This window comes from Branchiostoma belcheri, unplaced genomic scaffold (assembly GCF_001625305.1).
Source record: "Branchiostoma belcheri isolate BF01 breed outbred unplaced genomic scaffold, Haploidv18h27 scaffold2, whole genome shotgun sequence".
In the NCBI taxonomy this organism is placed as follows: domain Eukaryota; kingdom Metazoa; phylum Chordata; class Leptocardii; order Amphioxiformes; family Branchiostomatidae; genus Branchiostoma; species Branchiostoma belcheri.
In genome coordinates, this window is record NW_017803490.1 from 4,647,073 (window position 1) to 4,672,147 (window position 25,075).

The 25,075-nt window shown below is 42.2% G+C and overlaps 2 protein-coding genes and 1 non-coding gene across 3 annotated transcripts in view; 2 read left to right on the forward strand and 1 right to left on the reverse strand.

The window, feature by feature from the left end:
* The window catches only part of LOC109468562 (protogenin-like), a 123,276-nt gene extending 100,530 nt beyond the window's left edge, over positions 1-22,746 (reverse strand). The window contains exons 1-2 of the mRNA XM_019766821.1: positions 22,597-22,746; positions 20,032-20,137 (exon numbers count right to left, since the gene is read on the reverse strand). Coding sequence (XP_019622380.1) covers positions 20,032-20,083 — 52 coding nt within the window. The 5' untranslated portion in view covers positions 20,084-20,137; positions 22,597-22,746. The remainder of the gene's footprint in view (positions 1-20,031; positions 20,138-22,596) is intronic.
* LOC109468592 (proteinase T-like) lies at positions 14,603-22,583 on the forward strand. Its single transcript, XM_019766899.1, has 16 exons — positions 14,603-14,760; positions 15,162-15,245; positions 17,254-17,374; positions 17,612-17,762; positions 17,928-17,985; positions 18,219-18,261; positions 18,557-18,602; positions 18,886-18,952; positions 19,133-19,223; positions 19,474-19,557; positions 19,761-19,824; positions 20,213-20,289; positions 20,658-20,742; positions 21,132-21,215; positions 21,609-21,697; positions 22,112-22,583. Exons 1-16 carry the CDS (start codon positions 14,712-14,714, stop codon positions 22,185-22,187), a joined length of 1,269 nt encoding a protein of 422 aa, XP_019622458.1. The 5' UTR covers positions 14,603-14,711; the 3' UTR covers positions 22,188-22,583.
* Trnae-cuc lies at positions 20,778-20,849 on the forward strand. Its single transcript has one exon. It is a non-coding gene; the product is annotated as a tRNA-Glu (tRNA).
* Positions 22,747-25,075: the final 2,329 nt, after the last annotated feature.

Below are 25,075 nucleotides of genomic sequence, written 5' to 3' on the forward strand. Positions count from 1 at the left end.
GGAACCCCCCCCCCCACCCACACACACAGTTTCAACGAGTCCCTAGTATTATGTCCTGTTGTATCCAAAACCTGATTTGTCCAGAACTTTGCTTTGACACAGTTCTGGAGAGTTTAAACAAATCCAGAACCGCGCATGGGATTAAAATTTATGTTCTTCAACATGCCTAGACTATCCAGGACCGTTTTCTGATTATATTTTATTGTGTAAATCAATAAACAAACAAACAAATCCTGCTACTAGTAGGTGAAGGACGAATGGGGTGAAGGCAACGATACCACCTGTGTGTCAGATAATTTATATGGTTCTTTGTTTAACAAACACAATAGACCACCAACTATAGCCATATCAACAGTACTTAACTGTCGGTGGGGTATAGTGAGTGGAGTATTTGTTATTCAGTCTGGTACAAATATTGTAGCAACATCTAATTTAGATTCTCATGAATCTTTGATTGTTGTATTTTTTAGATACAAAAGTCAACCAAAAAAATCAACTTAAAGTGAAATAGAACTACCAAGTATAAAGAGATAATTTGGAAGGGAAGATTTTTATTATTACATTACCTGAAATGACCTATCATGAAATGAATTACTAGTAATAAGGTTGGACTAATTTTCCATAAACCACTGCCTTCATAAAAGAAGCTATGTATATGTACATAGAAACATTGGATAGATCTATAGACTATTTCTACCTCTTAACGTTATAGTATCTGTGAGTTTCTTTGCAACTAGCCTCCGGGGATGGGTTTGCAAATAAATTATTATATGATATTTAACGATAACTGATGAAAATGTTCTTTTGGGATGCCCTGACCAACGTAAAAGTTTGATATACTAAAGAAAAATGAAGGAACTCGCTTGTACTACGTTACAGCACACAGAGGAAGTTACATACAATAACTATGGCGCTACGTGCCTGTAGCGCCTTGTAGTATATTGACACTAGTATTGGAACATTCCTGTGTTACCCAGATGAAAGTAGTAGGGGCGGCGCGGTGCGTGTTTGTTCTTAGGGTCAAAGGTAACTCACGGATCTGTAGCGCCGATTAAAGCTAATATGTGCATGGCGACAATGTAACATAAGAATTAAGATGTAATCATTCTTGTAAAAGGTCAATTTAGCCACACAAGTGGTACTGCATCGACAGGGGGCACTGTGTAGGAGCAGGGGGCATTCGCATACTCCTTTAGACAATCAGATTGGTAGAAAATGCTGGAAAAATCCAGGAAAACGAATTACAACCTGAAGTCCTGCATAGGAAAGAACAGAAAATGGGCAGGTGTATGTAGATGGTGTTCAGCAGCAAGGGCAGGTGTGTTTACCGGTGTGTGGATGGTGTTCAGCACCAAGGATAGACATTTTGCCTGTGTGTGGATAGTGTTCAGCACCAAGGATAGGCGTGTTAATCTGTGTGTGGATGGTGTTCAGCACCAAGGACAGGTGTGTTTGCCTGTGTGTGGATGGTGTTCAGCACCAAGGACAGGTGTGTTTGCCTGTGTGTGGATGGTGTTCAGCACCAAGAACAGGCGTGTTTGCCTGTGTGTGTATGGTGTTCAGCACCAAGGACAGGCATGTTTGCCTGTGTGTGGATAGTGTTCAGCACCAAGGCCAGGCATGTTTGCCTGTGTGTGGTTGGTGTTCAGCACCAAGAATAGGCATGTTTGCCTGTGTGTGGATAGTGTTCAGCACCAAGGACAGGCATGTTTGCCTGTGTGTGGATGGTGTTCAGCACCAAGGACAGGCATGTTTATCTGTGTGTGGATAGTGTTCAGCACCAAGGACAGGCATGTTCACCTGTGTGCGGATGGTGTTCAGTACCAAGGACAGGCATGTTTACCTGTGTGTGGATGGTGTTCAGCACCAAGGACAGGCATACTTGTGTGTGTGGATAGTGTTCAGCACCAAGGACAGACCTATCTACCGATGTGTGGATAGTGTTCAGTACCAAGGACAGGCTTGTCTCAAAACCACTTGTTTATAGCATTTTCAAACTGAACAAAAAACCCCTTCTGACAGCACTTAAAGCGGCAACATAGAAAATGGATTCCAAGGAGTTAAGGAATACTCTCAGGGCCCACGCCCGTGCCTACATTCATAGCCTAAGACCTGTCTACATATGCCGTATCAATACGGTTGACTGATTGCATAATACCCTGTCACCCTGATGATTCCGCGTGACAGAAAGTGTCGTCTGCAGAAAGCGCGGGAAACGTCATAGGTGCAATCATGAACCCACCTCGTGACCTGTCCCTGAATCGAGGTCACGCGTAACGGCAATGACGCTCACACGTCATCAAAGGTCACACTTCAAGGTCAAAAATGGAAGTCAAGAGCGTGGAACCAGAACGTGGGACAAGAAGGAGCATTTCTTGGACTTGAGTGACCAATGGAGAACATTAGCGAGGTTCGAAATAGAAAGAACACAAATCGTATGATGACTCGATTCAGAAAGTGTTGCAGGCCCCTATTTTGTGTCATCTGTTCTGCTCCAGGGTTCTCCAGGTCATAACTTAGATACAAATACAAAACTCACACATGCACTCCACACATTCATTGCCCAATCAAAAAGATTCTGTGCCTCTTCCAGCTGAGCCTAACTTAACATTCATTTTGCTGTATAGTTATATAATAATTGATTTTAATTATAGGTGTAATTTATATGAAAATTGTATACTTGTGTATAATCTTGCTTTAACTATTTATTGTTGTTGTTTTTTTACGTCATATGTACAGGTATGTGTTGGGTGTGCACGCTATCAGCATACTTGCTGCCTAGTGCACACTTTGTATTGTCATGTCGCAATTTTGAATAAATAAATAAATTTTGTGTCCTTGGGAAAGGCACATAAAACCTATTTCTTCACTTGACTCTGAGCACCTAGCTTCGGTTAGGGACGTCCCCAAGGCTTGGCTATAAAGCCAGAGGTCCTGTGTTTAAGGAGAGCAACGCCACACTTATCGAAAAGAGTAGAGATGTGAGTGGTTCAAACCTTACAGTCTGGTCTACAGCTTACCGCACAAAACTGTAGTCAGAAGACGGTTTACCGGTTTTGCCAAACAAGCAAAAATCTTCGCGCCCATAACAGCGAGTAAATTACATGCCCATCATATAGTCTAAATGTCACAATAAAAGTTGCATTTTTACAAAACCCATTCAACGCGTTAAACTGCCCAAAGCACAGTATTTTCTAAACCTCTTTGTAACTAAAATTTATGTTATTGATGATGGCTTAGGCCTATTCCATTCTATAGTCGTAGTGAGTTATTCAGACAACTAGTTTTACTAGTTCATACTAGTATCTTTACATTTCATTTGTTATAGTTCAACTGTTCTGGTTTTGTCTACATCCTATTTTGTAGAGATACTTCTACATACAGAAACCGTCCATTTTACAGTTTGTCAATTTTACAGCTGGAAAAAATAAGTGATAAAAAACGGCGGCCCCCGTTAAAGTTTGGAATGGACTCGTCCTGCACATTTGGGTCCGGCGGTTCCCTGAGGCACCCGACAGTGCGGCGCCTCCATGGTGATGAAGGGCTCTCACGATCACCGGCGATGGGTTCAAATTCGTCTTTTCTAATTTCTCCTAGGAAGCGGGAGGCTACCAGCGGGGGATACGGGAACACTCGAATGGTCAGGAAGAAATCGGAGATTTCAGACTTCCGGGACAATATAAAATCCTTGGCTTCCTGAATTCCCCCCATGTCGACCACGATCACCGGCGATGGGTTCAAATATTCGTCTTTTCTAATTTCTCCTAGGAAGCGGGAGGCTACCTGTGGGGGATACGGGAACACTCGAATGGTCAAGAAGAAAACGGAGATTTCAGACCTCTCGGAAAATATAAAATCCTTGGCCTCCTGAATTCCCCTCACTAATGACTAATGACTCCTACTGACAATTCCCGAGATCTTCACGTTCCCCATCTTATCTTTTGATTTCCTGTCGTTGTGGCTGTCAATCTATATCTCCCTCACCCACGTGCCTTCAACCTACGGTCCAAATGCATCCTAAATATCCTAAAAACACCGTATCCAAATTTCTAAGGTATTTCTGCTACGTATAGCACAGCCCTTATACTGTGGCACTAGGGAAAAGCAAAACGTTCTCGGCATGAAATGCCACATTTATGTATACCTTAAAGCATGAGCAAATAGCGGAAATAGCGGAACTTTTACGCGTGCTTAGATAACCAATTTAATGTGGTGTTTATGTTTGCACATTGATATATTACAATCCTATACCAATCTCGGCACAAGGACAGGTGTGTCCAGTGTTCCCCCTCCCCCCATGCACAGCCTCCGAGGAATGAACACAGGCCATATAACACGGTTTGAGGGCGCGGGAAATGGTGATTGATGGGAAGGTACGCGTGGCCGTGACCCGGGTCGTTATTACCGCGGCTTGATTTCTCCAGACCCTGTTTTGCACATCCGTCATGCAACGCGTCCCAAGCGGGACCCCACGGGGACGTCAATCAAAACCGTTCCCATGACAACGGGTGAGGATGACCTTGTAGAGGCGTATCGCGCGGAATGTAATTAATCTACGGTGGGGGAGTCACGTGATTCGGGCTCAACGCCACAGTGTCACTACTCAAGAAAAAAAGGGGGGGGGGCATTTTTAACATCACAAAGAAACGAGAAAAAGCCAAACCTTAGAATAGTTTTAGAGCTAATGTTGTTTTGTATTAGAGTAGTTTTAGACATAATGTTGTTAGATTAGTATTAGTAGTTCTGTGTGTAATACAAAAATGAATATGCCTTTGCATCTGTTTACCTGTACTTAGCCCGATAGGGCATGAATGTATAATAAATGCTATCTGTTATCATAAAGAAGGATTATAAATTAAGTCAGACGTTTGCTTATTCTCTAGACATGCTCCGACCGGCCAACCAATCAACAGATAAAATATTAAGCAGATTAACAAACCAACCAATCAGCTAACAGCACTGGTGGAAACGGCCTTGACTCTCACCTTGGCGAAGTTATTAGAAATAGTAGCATGCTTGAGTCACAGAAGAAGATGTGTGTGTTTGTGTATAAGGCTGGACTTGACAAATTATTTTAATTTCCTAGTATCTTCCTCAGTCTTTTAAACGATGCCTCCCAATCCATCCCTAGCAGCCACCAGCGTTGAGTCCTTTTGAAAAGCTCTTTACATCTATTTCCTCACTCGACACTGGCCTGGTGACACTGAGTACCTAGCAATAGGCTAGCATCCGTTAGGGACAGCCTCTCGGATAGAACGTAAAGCAGGATGTCCCGTGTTTAAGGAAAGCCACACCTCGAGCACTTTCAAGATCCCACCGCACTTATCCAAAAGAGCAGGGGTCCTTCCCAGTGTGAGTGCGTCAAACCTCAGTCTGGTCTTACTGTACTTTATATAGGGGGGTTCACTGGTTACGAGAAAACGAAGAAAAACTACTATAAAATTGCAACATTATTTAACACAACACCAGTTACCATGGTGAGAGACGGCCATTGACCAGGTCGGAGGTCACTGTTTGGAAAAGAAGAAGAAACTGAGCAAAAACAATATGTATTCCTTCGGTAAACATAACATAACAATCCAATCGTAAGCAATACATCTACTGTAACCAGAGTTAATGTAATCTCCAAGTAGATCATACGATGGTAAAACAGTATCCATTGATCATAGCTGTAACCATTAGCCACCCTGTAACTATTAGCCACCTGAGCTAATGGCTAATAGCTCTGGCCAATTGATACTGGCTTGCCACGTAGGATCTGCTTGGAGATTAATTTCATTATAATCTGATCGTTTCATGCACTCACTGGCCCATAGTTAAACAGTAAATTAACAATTACCTAAATAAAATCCTATAAACACAGACGTTTTCAAAGGTTTGTGAATTATGAGTTGCGATAGAATGAATCCCACTTAAGTACAGATTGAACAATGGTGTTAGATGAGTGGAAAAGACGGTAAACAAAAGAGTGATACTGTCTACGCCATCTGGCATCAAAGGTATCTACAGGTTCTAGGAAAATTCATCATGATTATGCATAAACAGGGGTTGTATGCAATGCGGATACAGTGATCAGAAAACCAAGCCTACTTCCTGGAAACCCCATGGCAGTTGCACCGACCATGGTACTGAACGACTTGTTGTTCAAGCCGTATCCATATCTGTATCTGTATAGCCGGTATAACCGTCCTTGGGCGTAACACACCAGCTTCGCAGGCACGCGGCGCGGTGGCAGCTGGCTAGTTACATCACACCGAACGACTTGTTACACTTAATCCTTGAACATCTAACTCTAAACATTGTTTAAGACTATCTAATGATAATGCCCGTACTTGGTGACAGCGAGTTCCACTCTGCGATAGTTCTAGGAATGAATGAGTTTTTGAACATCTCAATCCTTGGTTGATAACTCTGGTACTTGAACGCATGGCAATTTCTTGTTCTTTTCTGGGCTGGTATTAGGTCCATCAATTTCTTAGTCATTTTGTACATCATGCATAGTCTGGACATTTTTCTTCTGTCTTCCAGTGACACCCAGTCGTTTCCCTGCTTGAGAAGCAACATCAATACAAAACCTCAACATGCAAGCCGGATAGCTCTCTCAAGGTTAGCTACCTTAACAACGCACGATCCGGGCGCAATTAAGGGCTGTTAAGGGCTCCGTGCCCTTGGCATTCAACCGTACATCCTTCTACACAGAAAACTGCGCCTGCGCTACCATGCGAGCTTCCGCTACACAAATCAATGGACCGAAAATCCATAGAAAATGCTCAAAATTAGAGAAGCATAAGATGTACATGCAATGATTAGGCCACACCAATTTAATTTTATGGATGACATCCTCTGAAGACCCCCAAACTAGTGCGCGCGGGCGAATAAAAAAAAAATTCCGGCCAAAAATAAAAATGCTATAAACCACAGGAATACAAAGCTGGTATTGTGAATTCGCGACGACAAGCCGGTACGTGCTGGTTTTTTGCGGCATTTATGAATCGGTACTGTACTTATGTACTGAGTTCTTGAGTCGTGGAGCTTCGAATTCGATAGTCTGGGTGCCCGGCTCCGTTTTGTCGCTGACTTCCAGGCCTAGAGCCAGGCCAGAGCCTCGGTGGAGGTGATCTTTTTTTTTTTTTTTGAGGGCGACAGGCGAAAATCAATGCGCGCGCGGATATCATCCATAAAATTAAGTCGGTGTGGCCTTATTACTCTTCAAAAAGAGTGAACCTGTGAATTGTTAGACCATTTCCCGAAGAAGGGGTTTCAAAACGCTGTGGAATTTTGTAGCGAGGTGTTATCGGAGGTTTTCACCTTGGGTTTACGAGTCGTTTCGCGCGACCTTGTAAACATCAGTCATGTTTCCTTTATCCGAGGTATGTTCCAAGTGCATTGATAGGGGTGTGCAACATATAAGGCCATTATATGGATGGCATCCTCTGGGAATCCCAAAACTGATGCGAGCGTGCGAATAAAACAATGGTAAAAAAAGTTGCCTTCATCATGAAATCTACGTGATCATGAAGGTTGAACAAATGACTAAATACACACTACATACATATGGTATGACGATTAATAGTCTCTCGTTTTCATTTCTTCATACATTTTCTTCTTTACCTTTGGATTCATTTTGGCACTGTACAACATTAGTTTCGTTTCCCAATACTTGTGTGCAATGTAGGGCATATATTTTCTCATTCAAGAAAATAACATTTTGCAGATACTTTGTACGATTTATAGTATGGTCGAATTCAACCAGGTATTACACGCAGGGAACCCCTTCCTGAATTCCTCCACGTACTGCCCACATACACGTGCTGGGTCACCTTTGGGCTCAGCCTTACTGTCAATGAAGTAACCAAATATCCACCCACTATCCCTGCAAGTGTCTGAAGCATACACACAAAACTACAGAAAAATTCCGTGTATGTAGGTAACAAGCCAGGCTGTAGCTTTAACGGAAGAGCACAGCAGAAGCCCTTAACCCTTACATTAAAGTTTAACACTAGCTCTGATCCTTATAGCGACACCCCCACTCACGACACACGCGCCTTTTCTAAAACCTTGACGAGTGTACCGAAGGTTATCCGCACGATCGTTGAACCTAAGCTTCCTGTTGACGTGACAACGCAACACAGACAAGTGATTACGTTCTTAAAGTTTCTCAACGAGATTACTCAATGTAAGGCCAAACTCAGAAATCACTTGGTGGAAGGTCTTTGTGTGTGTGTGTGTGTGTGTGTGTGTGTGTGTGTGTGTTGGGTGTGTGTGTGTGTGTGTGTGTTTGTGTGTGTGTGTACATGTGTGTGTGCTGTACTAGGAGATGGCGGTGAACGTCGGTTATGAAGGTTTGTTAAGTGGTTATGAAGGTTTCTTAAGTTTGTGGGTTGTATTTTGGAGAGAAACAGTTGTCAATCTTCATAACCGACGTTCACCGCCATCTCCTAGTACACCCCCCCCCAACGCACACACAAAGACCTTCAACCAACTGATTTCTGAGTTCAATACAATGAATTGTTCATTTCGCCTTACATTGAGCAATCTCGTTGAGAAACTTTAAGAACGCAATCGCTTGTCTGTGTTGCGTTGTCACGTTAACAGGAATCTCGGGTTCAACGTTCGTGCGGATAACGGTCGGTGCACTCGTCAAGGTTTTAGAAAAGGCGCGTGGCTGTGAGTGGGGGTATCGCTATAAGGATCAGAGCTAGTGTTGATCTTAAAGGTTAAGGGCTTCTGCTGTGCTCTTCTGTTAAAGCCACAGCCTGGCGTCTTACCTCCGTACACGGAATTTTTCTGTATACGTAGTTTTGTGTGTGTGCTTCAGACACTTGGTTGGTGCACTCGTCAAGGTTTTAGAAAAGGCGCGTGTGTCGTGAGTGGGGGTGTTGCTATAAGGATCAGAGCTAGTGTTAAACTTTAATGTAAGGGTTAAAGGCTTCTGCTGTGCTCTTCCGTTAAAGCCACAGCCTGGCGTCTTACCTCCGGACACGGAGGTCTTGTTTTTGGTAGAATTTTTCTGTGGTTTCGTTACTAAAAGCGCAGTGGACTACATAGTGGATATTGAAACACTTCATACTGAAGAGCATTACATGGAAAAGGTTGATATTGAAAGGTCCTTTTCGGAATGAGTAGGGAAATGGGCTGAAATATGCTGTATTTTCTCCAGAGCAAATGTCTGTCCCAGTCAGCACCTCCATTCTGTTCTTTCTGTCTGTCAGCCCTGGCTTTAACGTTATGGTATTCTACACTACATGGAAAATGTTGATATGAAACAGTCCATTTTGAAATGAGGGAAATGGACTGAAATATGCTGTATTTGCTCCAAATGTCTGTCTTTCAGCATTTCCATGCAGTGTTTTCTGTTTTAACGTTATGGTATTCTGCACAACCTTATACTAACCATACAGGGTCTGCGTGCAGTTAATTTGCGACATTGCCACGAGCACGCACTTTAAAAATGTACATGCAAGAGCCACGCATTGCGAACAGCGGCCTTCACAGTACATGTATCGAACATCGACCCCAAGTCAATGCCACTAAGGGAAATGCTTGACGTTCAAAAATAAGCTTCTTTCTGTGCTTACCGCTAGCCGAATAAAAGCACGATAACCAACTCCCATCCCCGTTTATTCTTGACCTGTGGGTTTACGTAAGCTGCTTTGTACTCAGGTTCTCCCTGTATATCACAATATGTGGGGTCGTGTGGCGCAGCGGCAGCGTTCTCGACTCGGAACCAGAGGCCCCGGGTTCGAGTCCTGACATGCCACCGATCTTGTGCCCTTGGGAAAGGCACTTTACACGACTTTCCTCACTTCGCTCAGGTGTAAATGAGTATTGTACTGTCCCTGTGTTGGTTTCGGCATTAATACAAGTTGAAAAAACTTGAGTGTGTCGTCACCACGTCTTGTGATTACATGTTTCGGAATAAAAAAAAAAATATCACAATATGGCTTGACTTACGTGGCCCCACGCACGTTTTTTTATATGTGTTCATCCAATCAATTCAGACGACCTTGCCCTCTATGTATAGTGAGTCAACGCTTACGCCCTTTTCCTTCTATTCTGCATTATTCCTTTTGCCTTATACGGAGGACATATAATTCACGTTGTTGTAATTTCCCAATGATTTCTGTAATCTTCATTGTGAGCATTACGGCTTTACAGCAAAGAAACGAACCAGCAAACAATACAATACCTCCGTTCACGAAGGTAATAAGCTATTCCATGTGTGTCCACTCTGAAAGGAGAGTCGAAATAATTTTTCTGTCACAAATATAATACCACTACTAAAAGTCTATTGAGTGCAGCTCGCGATCGGGAGCCCCAGCTCAACACTGTAACCCCAGGCACTTCACCTTCCCTTATAAGTACTTGTTTTTCTCAGAAGGAACCGTTATGCCTTTGACCTTGAACATATCCCTGTGGCTTTTCATAACGTGACCTTCAGCGCTAGGAAGAAAAACAAACATGGCAATGGCCGGTTATACACACCAGCGTGTTGCTAAAAATAGCCTCGTGGCCGAGATTCAGGGACATGTTTGTGTTGCTGCGTTTTTGTTCGGCAAATAAACGCGAAATTTTGCAACAAAATCTCTACATTGATAACATTCTTTATGCTAAGCAATATTACCTACATCTACCATTAAATATCATAAAAATAGAGATGCCAGACTTCGATCAGGAATGTACTAGTATTTTGGGTTTTCGTGATATGATTTTCATCTTCATTTCCTGTGTCTGACCTTTTGAGCTCCTGTCATTCTACTGTCAATCTTCCTCTCACCCACGTGCTGTCAACCTACTCGCCCCGAACAAGCAGATACACAAACCCGGAGCCACCCAAAACAGTACTTCCGCACGGCCGGAACTCTCTACAGCGTTTTTATAACTACTGTGGAGACTGTCCCTAGTGCTGAATCCATGGTTGTGGTGAGATCGTTTCTCCTATTGGTTACAAGTTCTGCAAGTGCGGTCAATACGTTGGTGTGTCATTCTTAAAGTAGCATATACTGACGTATGGTGGGATATTTTGGCGGAAATTGAGGACTTACGATCGTACGTAGCCAAAAATCAATACGGTAAATGTCGACAAAGCTGATGACGAATGAATATGAACTATCTGACAAAAAATTCATTGATTAATTCTCATATCTGCTGTTGTTTTACAATAAAACATAACAGAGGTCACGACACCAAGAAGTGTGGTAACCATATTTGGTATGCGGGTCTGACAGACGAGGCAGTGAAGGAGCTGATTTGAATACTCATCACGAAGGTTGCGTTTCACCCACACTGCTTATCCCTGTGCGTAATGGCAGAAACGGATGTACGTCAATACTCGTATCGAAGAGGGATCTTGGACCAAATCCACCTCCATTTTGTATTCTTACCTGCTACTGGAAGTTTGCCAACGTAGCAATAAGCCCGATACTTCTTCGGAAGACGAGAAAACTTTTGAAGAAAAGAAGTGACGAGAATTAGCTACACCTCTCTCTCAGACACGTTTGGGGCGTTCTATCTCTCTAGGCAGTGTAGTGATGAACAATTAGCCTCTACCAGACACCGCGGATCGCTGGAAAAATGTGGGTCGCAAATTGGAGCTTCTATGGCCCTGGATCTTCTCTGGTATACTATCCCTTTATTTCGGCCAATTTCTACTATTTTTCCAGCGATCCGCGGTGCCTGGTAGAGGCTAATGAACAATCACTCCATGAAATTTAATCCTTCAACATATCTTAAAACACACGTAAAGGTTCCGTTTTACGTAAAGGTTACGTTTTTAATAGACGGAAAAAGCTAACCTTTATGCAAGACTTAAATGCTGGATTTCATGTAGTGAATACAAACAGAGATACAACGTTAACATGTGAATCAACAGAAGCTATTGTTTTGAAGATTTTACCTACAACTACCATTAAATATAAGAAATCAGATATTTCAGACTTCGAGAAGTATTTTGGGTTTTCATGATATCTTCATTTCCCGTGTCTGATCTTTTGACCTCCTGTCATTCTGCTGTCAATCTTCTCACCCACGTGCTATCATGCTATCAACCCTCTCTCTCTAAGAAAAAACACAAATATCCACACCCAAAACAATTGAATCTAGAATCCTGCATGAATTGAATTAGCCTACGTGCCATCCAATTTGTAGCGCCAACTCCGATTTTTTTTCGAAAAAAATTTTTCGGGGTTGCCGTTACAAATCGGCTGGCCCCAGGCTAGAATTGAATTCCAGGGAAAAAGGAAACAGAAGGGCAAGGCCGGCAATACTTCTTCCCCTCCCACCTATCTTTCTCGCCAGCTTGTCTCCCCCTGGCCTTTTCCAAGAATTCAATTGCCATCAGCTACAGCCGAGGACGTCTCAATATACCTTGTTCTGAACTGTGGCCTATTTCAATGATTTATCATAATGGGGTGACCATTGTAGGGTAACGAGGTTTTTGATTGCTGTAATATAATCATCCACGGGGACAGCTGATTGGTGGAGAGTGATTCAATCAGATTGTCCTGGAAAGTCGGTGAGAGATGAAAGGCTAAAGACAGGAAGTCTTCAAATTTGCAAACTTTGCTACAATAGAAACAGTTGACCTAATACACCCTATGTTTAACAACCGTGTAATATAGAGGTTGCAGTATTTTGGTACTGTAGTTTGATTAGATAATCACTTGGCGATTTCCAGGAAATTGAACGGCAAGGTTCTCTGTGGTTATAATTGTTTCCGGGAATCTAGCCCCCTCCCTTTATCCTTTAATCACTACCCACATAACAGCAACATGAGAGTAAGTTATGAACATTGTTTGGTATTCTGTGCAAAGATAGAAATTTCGCAACAAAAATTATAATCCGCTTGGCAAAGGGATGTGTGCTACTAGCATTTGTCAAATGAGTAATCATATATCAGCCTTTGACCAACAACATATATTGTTCCATGGCAACGAAAGCTGTCCGCCATATTGGTGTCCGCATTTGCATTTCACTAAATTGTAGCTGGCGAAGAACACATCATTCTTATGCATAATCTGTACTAGACGCGGAGCAGTTTGCTGGATTTGATCCTTGATTTTGCTTCCTTTTTTATGAAGATTCCTTCCATAATTCTTTGCGAGAAGAGGAGAATAAATGTTTCAATCGACTATACATGAGAGCTATCTGTCGACATTTTTCAGAACTGCAAGTTGTTACGTAAGACGCCCATATCTGCTGTAGCAGTAGACTATGTCATGACCATAATAGCTTGAAGCTTTAAAAAAATGAGAGCCATTGGTTCTTTCTATTCTCATTGACGTTCAAAGCAACAATATTTCTCTAAACCATTTCAAGCGTATTCCATGATATTGTAGACCATAGAACAATTTAATTTTTACAAATAATTTGTCATAATTCAAGGACAAAGCTTTGTTTCTAAGAAATACTATAAATTGAATATTTTTTTCTACAAGTACCAAGCTAGAAGCTTGTTCGATTGTTCGGAGGGATAACAGTGGTGATGTGGAACAGCATTTTCCATTGATTGTGGGATATCACTCCGCCACAGGTTGTTGACACAGCCCTTGTGTAGAAGCAGGGGAGGTGCCGGCGGCTTGTTACCTTTAATCATAGTTTTGTTCCATTCTTGTCAATCGTCTTTGTGTGTGCCGAGCTCGCGATGAAACACAAATAGAACATGATTTGGTCACGTAGGCCACGTAACTATCCAGATATATATTCTTCCTATTCTATTCTTTTCTATTAGAGTATTTGTCAGTACATATATACGCACGGGAGTAAAGTGGTTGAATCGAAGTAAGTTTTGGGTCGTGAACATCAGTATTTAATTTTTATTTCCAAGAAAAAAAGTTTCCAATCGAGGGTCCCTGAAACCATGGTACCATAAATTTTTGACTCCTTAGTGCTAGTGTTTTTTTTACCATGTTAATGTGCCTTGGGCCCAGTATTGGAAGGCGGTGACCATCCTTCATTATATTCATTGCCTCATTATATACCTCCCCAACCAAAGTCTGTTGTATCTAGAATCGTTCGTTATCCAGAACCATGCCTGAGCCTATGTATCCAGAACCATGCCCGGGACAAATCTACGATACGCGGAGACCAGTATCCAGAACCGTGCCTGATTCTAACCCTAGCCCATTCAGGTTTAGAACTAGATAGGCACGGTTTTGGACACAATAGTTGCCCTTTCAAACAAGTCCTTTCTTTAAGACAAAACAGTCCACACAGTACTGCCAGGAATCGAACCAGGGACCTCTCGATCCCGTGTCCACTAGCCTAACCACCAGGCCATTGACGCCACTTAAAGCATGTATTGAAGAGAAAAAATCGTGTACCACCCTGAGCTAGCTAACTATCAATTATCAAAAATTTCATTTAGATTTGGGCGTGTCTTGATATTTGAGCAAACTTCTAACCGACCGTTTCAATTCTACTCCCCATGTAATGTTGTCTTTGCTCTTACGACTTTTGATATCTACAATTGATAAATCAGCATTAGACAAAATGTCGTGCTACTATAATATTTGCTAAAGTCTCCGTTTCCATAGGCCGTACAGGCACGTAAATTAGTTAGTAAATTGGCTTCGACTAATCTTTGGATTGCCGTGGAACAGTTAGCAGTATAACGTGTCATGTGCTGCAGTCGGTTGGTAGTGTAGCCACCGTAGTCCGGGCAAGCTGACACTCTAACTTACATCGGTGACAAGCATCGAAAAACGTTGACAATGAAGGCTGTTTTCATTCTTACACTTGTAGGATGCGTCTGTGCAAAAGGTGAGAATAGCTTGTGAGATTATCACATTTTCTATAAAATTCAATGACTTAAAGCAGCTACAGGGCTCTACTACTGTAATACGCCGAATGGGTTGCCAAATATCAGTGCACAGCTTCTTGCAATGTCTAAGAGTTCCTGCAACTTGACTAGCTAGTGTGAAAAGGGTAGCAATGTATACGTTGGCAAAAAAAGTTTGGGTTGTAGCTAGCTGTACAGAATAGATGCTTTTGTAAGGCCATACGCAGAACTATACTGTACAATAGACGCACTATGTACTACGATAATGACTTGTGCATAAGTTGATAGTTTTCTTCACATTTCGCTTCATACTATATGTATGGATGATTTTATTTCACTCCATACTACAGTTATGGATGAAATATATTGTTTTTCCTCTCAGCACCTCTGTACAACACGGACGATGACACTGCCATCGCGGATGAATACATTGTGGTTCTGCGCAACAACATCACTGACGATGGACGTAAGGAACACACTTCTTCCTTTGTCACAAAAAATAACAAGAAGCCATAGGCGACAATTCTCCGTGAAGTTTTATATATTTCAACAAAATCCCAAGCGTCAACGCCAGACCTACTGTGCAGACATTATAATTAGGCAACGGTTAACACCACGCTCGTCCCCAGCGCCCGTGGAGAAGCCATAGGTTATAGATCGTGGCTTAGCCCAGGCTATGGAAAATAAACTTTCTTTAATGCAAATCTGTCGTTTTTGTTTTCTTTGCGCTATCTAAAGGGTTAGGATAACCTACTCTACTCTGGCGGTATTGTCGTGCGCGCTCGCTAGTACGTAACGTTACACGGCGGCCATCTGAATACATGTACACTGCATTCTTTCTACTATCGGGACCTAAAACAAGACGCAAGATTCCTATTTTGGGGTATAAAATGCTGTCACAATGGTAATATATACCAAATGAAACGGACCTTTACAAAGTACCTCATTTGGTGACGCTATGAGGGTGTACCGTTATCCCTCTACATTTGCCCAGAAGGGAGTTAGTCGCGGAAGGAACTTAGCCACGGAGGGAGTTTTGGCATTCTCCGCCCGCGCCACAAACTCTCGTCCCCAGGACAGTTCACTCTGCTACCCAGCATGCTTTGCGCAAAATGCGTTCTCGGCCCCAGGACACAAATACACGCTAATGCTTCCGCACTGTGTTGCTCTGGGGACCCCGCCGCGCGCCCAGATGTGGATTTAATTATAGCGCGCTAGCGGACGCTGCGGAGGAGCGTGGGTTAATACAATGAGGGCGCGTCACAAGCATAAAACATACAAAGAGCTAAATCCATTACTGCTCCCAGGGCGTGTAAAGATACTAGTGTAAAGATACTGTGCTTCAAGTTCTAACTTCATTTTAATTACACACACACAATCATTGCATTCACATAAAGATCGGACTATCATGGTCGTGTCTAGTAACAAAGACAGCCCCACCGTCTTACGGTGCCTGTACCTAATTAAGCGCGCCTGGAACAAGCCAAATTCCAGCAACAGTGGCGGTAAGCACCGCGAGTGTTACTACCGCCGGCCAGATAACCAGGATATCTGCTTACAGTACCTCTGCTACCAGACAACTGCCTAAACCTACGGTCTATTCCACAGGATTGTAAAAGTAGGGATGTTTCGAAAATAACCATTTACTCCAATATCAAAACAGCTACGGTAAAAATAAAAAGACGTGCATCATCCCGGACATAATGCAACACCACATGCGAAATTACACAGAAATGCGACGTACGGCAGAAATGCGTTTTGGCTGCGAACATCTTCCAAAAAAACTTGGCATCTCTTAACCATGGGCAAAAACATCTGGAACCACTTATAAAAACCACCCCGTATCTGCATGAACTTTTACCCTCCCCCCGCTATTCCAAACAACGCGTTTTTCTGGACCGTTCCAATTCGCCTCGTAATTGTAGGGGTGCGTCTGCGATATTACATTGACCGCGAAAGCAGCAACGGCAAAAATACACATTCGTGCATCAACACGGGCATGCCCGCAGACGGCGTATAAAATTGCGTGCCGATTACACGAAGAGAACCCAGTGTTTTGACTGCGAACATGAAAAATCAGCCGATTACAACACTCCGTCCGGAGGTCCTGACCTCCTTCACGGAGTAACAACATACAAACAAACAAAAACAAAGTTTTCAGTGGTAACTTTCAGTACGGTTCACATCATTCCGGTACTTTCTAAAACTTGCGACCTATATCAAATTCTTGCAATGAAACGTAGCACTATAACGACGCATATGTATGTAGTTTTGGATGGTGAGGTATACAAGCAAGGGGGGCCGTGTATGTGGGAGCTTGAAACGTCAAACCTCTGCACGTAAAAGAACCCAGCACACTTATTGAGAAGAGTAGAGGTGACCATCTGTGCTTGGTTGGAAAATGCAAGCCGTAACGAAGCTGAACTGCTATCCTACTCGAGAAAAATAATCTGTCTCAATTCGTCTATCCTTAGGAGCTGCCCATATGGACAAAGTGAAGCATATCTTCAAAACCTCGGACTTGGCCAAGTCTCGCGTGAAACACGAGTTTCTCATTGGTGACCTGGTGGGCTATACCATTACTGCACCGAGGGGGTAAGTATGGACACTTGTAACCAGTGCATAACTGGCACTATTTAAAGAATTTGTCCATATATTAAGCATTCAATGAATCTCAACTGAAATATGACGTAACCTAAAATATCTAACGTTACTTGTTTCTTATGATTAATTATATAACTGTTATAATTTAGGAACAAAATTCGTTATGAATAAACATACTATATAAAGGTTATGGTACCGTTGTGTATTTTTTCATACATTTTTGTTCAGTATCGTCGAACGTCTCCGAGAGTCCCCGGATGTAGACTACATCGAGGCCAACCAGGTGGTGAAAGGGCACTCTGGGCACGAGAGTACCGAAAATACCCTAGAACTGAACGAGACGGAAGAGAAGTGTCACGTGCAGCGCATGGCAGGATGGGTAAGTCATATCTCCCATATTTCTTAAACATAAACCAAAACTAATAATAAGTTATCACTACATACTCTAAACCCATTAAATCAAATAAGAAAATATAGGCATTTTTCCATCGGTAAAATGTCGCAAAATGTCACAGTCGTAAAACCCATGTCATCTCTGTCCCAGAACCTTGTGCGCACCAACCAGAGGATGCTAAACATCGACGGTCGGTTCTCGTACAAAGGTGAGGTTTTCTCTCATGCGCACCACATACAAGAATGATATAAATAAGGCTTCGCACCTGCGGCGTCGCCAAAAATGTTACAGCTTCATTCACATGAACAAGTAGGAAGGAGACTATCATGAAAGTTCATATGTGAGGGTTGTTTAAAAGTTAAAACTTTTGCTCCAACATGAAAAGGTCTCTCACCTACAACCTAATTTTAAAAGCATTTCTTATTCGAATTCTTATTCCAGCGAGCTCCGATGGCACAGGTGTAACAGTTTACGTGATGGACAGGTAAACTAACAATATTTGTGATTACTTGTTTGTCAAGGGCAAAATAAAGAATTCCAATATCTTGTTCTTATCCAGTCTGCTTGTATTGCACTTATGCTCTGCTACTGTTTTTTAATTTCCACTAATAAAGATGACTGATATGTATTATAAAGTAAATATGCCAAGCCCAGTAGTATTAGACCTATCCTGACTGTTAATCACAATTATCAATATAGCAAATGAGAGAGTGGGTAGGGTATGTGATGTAACTACTAATATCAGTGGTCATCGCTATAATATTTTCACCCTTCTTTAGTGGAATCAACACTCAGCACACAGAGTTTGAGGGAAGAGCTTCCTGGGTAAGTTTTAAACACGTGCGAAAGATATAAAAGCAGAACGTTCTACTACATTACAATAGAAAGGGACTGGGGAGCTCCAAAACGAATTTTACTGACACCTACCCACATAAAAGATAACACAAAGATCCATTCACAACTTTTCGATTTATGCTGCCCAAGATGACTTAAGGTTTAATTTCCTTTCCTTATTTATGTCAAGATTTTTCTGTCATATTTCGACGAAAAGCTGAGATATTAAAAAGGGCCTAAATTTTAACATCATATTTCACCCATTATGCTTTAGGGTGTGGACTTTGTTGATGACCCCTCCCCATTTACGGATAGGAACGGACACGGGACACATGTGGCGGGTAAGAATACGTTCTTCATACTTCAAAGATGGTACAAATGTAGTTCAGTGGGTATTTGGTTCTTATGTATATTGTATGTTTGGGACATTTGGTTATATCATCTCTCTATCTATCTATCTATCTATCTACCCCACTCTATCTATCCCCTCCCCTTTCTCTCTCTCTCTCTCTGCCATTCAGGTATAATTGGCGGGAAGACATTCGGAGTAGCGAAGAAGGTGAAACTGGTGGCCGTGCGGACAATGAACCAAAACAGCTCCGGCAAGACAGAGTAAGTAATACAGGGCTGTCTAGTGATGATGCCCCTACTGTACTTTGTGGCAAAGAGTTCAACTGTCCACTAGCTCTAAGACACCTCAAGCCTCGGTATTTACTTGAAGGCATGGCTATTTCTTGTTCTCTTTTTTTGAAGATGCTAGATACTTGGTAGTTGGTAAGTCCACAAATTTATGACTAAATTGTACATGTACATTGTACAGTATGGAATATTGCAATGAGATACATTATTTTATTATTTTCAGTAATCTGATACTAGCTATTGAGTGGATCACTAAAGACGTCAAAAAACACAAGGAGAAAAAGCCAACATACAAGGCCATCACCAAGTGAGGGAAACTCTTGTTGTTTTGTACTTGCTAATTGTAAAGGAGTGTTCTAAAATTCCAGTACTAGTGCTGGCATTGCAATTGAAACAAAAAGAAGTTGTTGTTGTTGAATGGTAGAAAGTAAACAGTCTATAGAAAGCGTGCTACTAAATATTGTATATCTGTTTGTAGCTCGGTGTAATTTACTGCGTTCTTTATTCAAGTATGTCGCTTGGAACTTCGCGTTCTGCTGCGCTCAACGCCGCCATTGCTGCAGCCGCCAACGAGGTGAGTTCTGGGTAATCAAGGAGGTTATTTTGCGATTATGGGGTTCATAAATACGTCTGCGCTTGCGCGTCATGATGCCTTGTTGGTATAATGTCAGGGTGAATACCCTCCCCCCCCCCGAGAATGTCTTAAATCAAGAGCAGCCATTTGAAATGATTTCTATGTATCTAGCACGAATCATATGCATCTAAAATGTGGTATACTTACAGTATTTCTTGTGATGATTCAACTGTATCAACGGCATACATGTAGCTCTCATGAATGTAGGTGAAGTCTTCCATTGGTTTTCGAAATGAGTCGCTAGATGGCGTTCCTGCGAATGACAATGCACAGGTTAGAAGATCAGTGTTGAATGTACGGTAATGTCTCCATGGGCTGTTTTTTCCAGTCCATGATCTTTGTGGTTTCGGCGGGAAACGATCAGACAGACGCCTGTAGCGCCTCCCCTGCCAGTGCCGAGGCCGCGTAAGTAGATTTTTTTGCGTGGTTAGTAATGATCTGTCCCTGTTCCAGCGACGCTCCCCTATGAGTAATGATCTGTCCCTTTTTGCAGTGACCCTGCCCTGTGTGAAAATTTAAGGCCATGGATGACGTCTGCGCACGCATTGCATTTGATTTTGGTCTGTTCCTGGAATAAAACACAGAAATTGCACTGCTGTTCCACTGATTTAACAAACAAACAAACAAACAAACAAACAAACAACAACACGAAAACAACCCCCCCCCCGATTTAACAACTCCCACATTGACAGATTATTCAGTATGGTGCTGAAATGCCTTCCAATGGCAGGACCAAGTGTTCTGATTTCTACCATTTCTTTATTCCTTCACAGAATAACAGTTGCCGCCACAAATGCTGTCGACAAGTTCTCTACAACTTTCTCCAACTACGGTACATGCGTGGACATCCTTGCACCCGTGAGTAGGGTCAAATTTTCCTTGGCACACGCACATCCCATATGGTCTAGTGGTTAGGATTTGGCGCTCTCACCGCCAAGGCCCGGGTTCGATTCCCGGTGTGGGAAACTATAATTTTTGTCGCGGATTTAATGATCTAGTAGTTAGGCTAGCCGGTACGATATTAAAAGGTAACGGGTTCTATTCCTGTCTGGACGCTGTGTCCTTGGGAAAGGCATTTTTCACACCTGAGGTATCATGAAATACCATTTTTTTCCAATACCAACTGAAATATCAATTTGCTCTAGAAAAATGTACCTCAGAATGTATAAGAAAATATTTCGTCATCTCAGAAATGCAGTACTTCCAGTTTTAAGATTTACCATATGTTGTTGTAATTCTTTTGTAAGGGAGAAGACATCCAGTCTGCCTGGATCAACAGCAACTATTCCGTCATGAGCATGACCGGCACCTCGCAGGCTGCGCCGCATGTGGTACGTAAATAAATCGCTAGGTGGCAGCACTGCACTGTGTATATGCCGCCAGATAACATTGCAAAGTTTAAGCAGTTGTCTTGTAATGCTCGTGGCGAATCGTAATGTAACCGTAGGTGCATTTTCATGTATCTCGTCCTCAGCGGCAAAAATTAGGAGTGGGCGGAGATTGGGTACAAGTTGATTGACAGGGTTGTGTCCCGGCATGCCTTGGGTGGTAGGATGTGGCATTAGGACGTCAGGAATGTGTACTGTTTAATCATGTTATGAAACATAAACCATGATGCAAGTTACGACGTACAATCTTCTGATTAAAAATTAATTCTAAAACAATAATGGATGAATACATTTACAAAAGCACACAAGACTGAAATTTCCGATTTCTTGTTTCAGGCTGGAGTGATCGCCCGCTACCTTAGCTACTTCCGGGATTCCACCGGCATCATCAGTCCGGAGACAGTCCGGAACTGGGTAGTCGGCTTGTAAGTTGCAAAAGTTAATACTTGCCAAACCAAACACAATCGCTAGGGGGCGGCAAAGGAAGGGTGGTACCGTTGGCATGAATAGGTACAAACTGGTGTAGGATCACTCGTCTTACTGAAATGTACAGCCAACCACTTCTGTTGGTAAAATGCAACGGAAACATATCATGGTCATACCAAGTATCATTACTTTGATTATGAAATGTCTCAAATATCGCTGCTCTTGCTTTTAGATGATCGCGAGATCATTCGGTTACATAACAAATATCTGAACACCAGACAGCAATATGATAGAACATGTACATATAAATGAAAACACTTCCAAAATAAACACTGGTTATATTGTATGATGATGATTCCGTATTGATATCATGTGAAGAAAATATCCTTCTAATTCTATTTCTTTACTTTTAGGTCCAGTAAGGACATGGTGCAAGAGATCCCGGATGAAGACACGCCCAACAACCTGTTGTTCTTAGACTGTTACTAGGCAACCGGGGTTACTAGGCAACCGACAGCACTGCGGTTCTACCATAGTGGATCGCCATGTTGTAACAGTATCAGTAGAAGCCTTAGTAAAGAACACAGCGAAGCTTTAGAGAACGTAAATTTAGATTGTTGCTAGGCAACCAACGTTACCAGGCAACCGATAGTACAGTGGATCACCATGTTGTAACAGTGTCAGTAGAAGTAAAAACACAACAAGTCTTCATAGAGAACGCAAATGCTGTATACATGCATTTGAAACAAGGCCCAAACCACCTTTGCCAGGGCCAGGCATATGGTATATTGGCTGATTTGTTAATCTTAGAACATCATAGGAATCATATATGGAAACATGATATGCCTGGTGTGTTATTTCTTGCAAGTTCATTCTAATTGTATAGGGAATTCCTCACCTCTGTTTGGAGAAGCCTGCACTCGCTTTTAGTCCAGTTTCTTGTATCTTTTCACCCCTCACAAATCGGTCGGTGGAGGCTAGACATCCAGGTAATAAGATAGGCCAAAACAGTTACTCAAGCAACTGGATATGACTTTAGAAACAGTCAGAACAACTTCAGGTAGCATCCACCATCTTTCGTCAGTGATATACTGGAGAGAGCTCGAAACTGTTGATTGATATGCAAATAATATCGGTCTTGTGTAGACCTAATTAGAGTCCAGTCTAGGGAAGAAGCTAATGCAGTACATTTCCTTTCCAACAGGAGGCACTGCTTCTGCTGGACGATCGGTATCCAGCCGCAATAAAACAACTGTGGGAATATTACAGATGTTGACCCTATGTACAAATAATAAGGGCATGGGTTAGAAACAACCGTGGCGAAGGGGTGGATAAAAAGGAAAATCATTTCAAGTTAAAAATTCTAAATCGTTCGTTTTGAAAAAAAGTTTTCTTCCTGATGTTTTTCATCCGTATATAATTAGGTATGTTTTCTGGTACAATTTGTGTTTCGTGTGTACAGTGTCATCCACATACACACACACCACATTCATGAATGGTTCGTTCCTAAGGTCTTGCGCAAATTTGTTTTGCAAATACACCGTAAGGTACTCTCTACATCTACGTCAGTCCCAGCGATAGACAGGTTGTTAGAAAGGCAGTTTTCTCTGCTGCACCATGCTTCGAACTCAAGTGGTGAGTTTTGTCTTGCTCTACTCTATTTTGACTGGATCTTTCTGACTTGTGTGAGTCTATACCACAACAAGGTATAGAATTGTAGACATTGTTTATCTTTTCAAAGTGACTGTACAAAAAGAGCTTTTTACAATCCCCGAGAAAAGCACTGTATAACAACAACACTAAAGATCGGTTAACTTTGAGAACTCGCCAGACATATTCTTAGAATTTTTCGCCAACGGTGAGGTCAGATTTGTCGTGAGGTGTCTTACGATTTTGACGTAGAATTTTCAAATACAAGCAGACCGTGACAGAACCAACCACCGGCAAGGCAAAAAGCATTCAATGCGATTTCAGGGCAGCAAAACTGGAAATATTCTGAACAAGTCAATCTTTGTGATACTGACACATACTGCTTCACATTAGCACATTTGAATTGGCGTTTCATACTTTGAGCATTCAAAACTGCAGAAACAAGCCCCAGGATGAGTCCTTTATTTTCTGGGTGGTACTCTAAAAATCAGCCCGGGGCCCTTCAACTAACCATTTTCCGTCAGAATTTTGAAAAGTTTTGCTTAATTATGCAGGGCATATAACCTGGGTGTCATCCTTAATAGTCACTATGGATGATGGCACAGGGTACATGCACGACTACCCCAAAACTAAAGAAAACGTCAGTGTGAACATCCAGGTGTTGGTCTGATATGGCAGATTAGAGACAGTTTTGTAAAAAGCGCACCTAGCGTTTTTTCCAGTTACGACATCCTATCTGCGAGATAGACTATGTGAGTAAGGGGTGACGCGAGTACTGGAGTATGGCAACGAGAGGCGGGCACAATAGGCGGTCACCACAGGCGGACTGTACCATTTCAGTGTGCGGGGGAGGGGCAATATCTGAAATTCAATGCCGTGTCCCGTTACACACATTTTTGCCTACTCGCTGCCCCTCTATTACATTACAAAGCACGGAGACATAATTTTTTTGCCAAATATTTTTGGGAGTATTTTGTAAATTACGTAAATTATGATCATATCCGATAGGATTACAATGGGGCATTTTGCAATGTGTCAAGCAGGTTTGATTTAACCTCATGATTATATGGAGAAATGGAAGCTTTTCCGAAGGGTAACATTTCAGGAAATTTTATGATTGTTAACATACATATGCCAGATATATCATATACAATCATATACATGTACAAGAAACTCCGTCATGTACTATATATAAGAATGGGGGGGGGCACGAGAGGCGGAAGATTAAAGCTTTCTCCTAACGTGGAAAAGAACATTTCTGCTCCGACTTTTCTGGCTTTTCTAGCTATCCTGCACACAAGCAATCTACAATTTCCACTCATTAGTTTTTAATGAATGTGCTTAATTAGGCTAAAGAGCACATCCTGTTATCAGAACGGGGGGGGGCGGTCACGAGAGGAGGAAGATTAAAGCTTTCTCGTAACGTGGAAAATGACATTTCTGATCCGACTTTTTTGGGCCTTTCAAAGTATGTAAGTCTTGTCTCTCATCAGGCATAAACACGCAGCCTATGAGGTCTTAACTTCTCATCAGGCCTAAAACACGCAGCCTGTGAGGTCTTGTCTTATCATCAGGCATAAAACACGCAGACTATGAGATCTTGTCTTCTCATCAGGCATAAACACGCAGCCTATGAGGTCTTAACTTCTCATCAGGCATAAAACACGCAGCCTGTGAGGTCTTGTCTTCTCATCAGGTATAAAACACGCAGCCTATGAGGTCTTAAC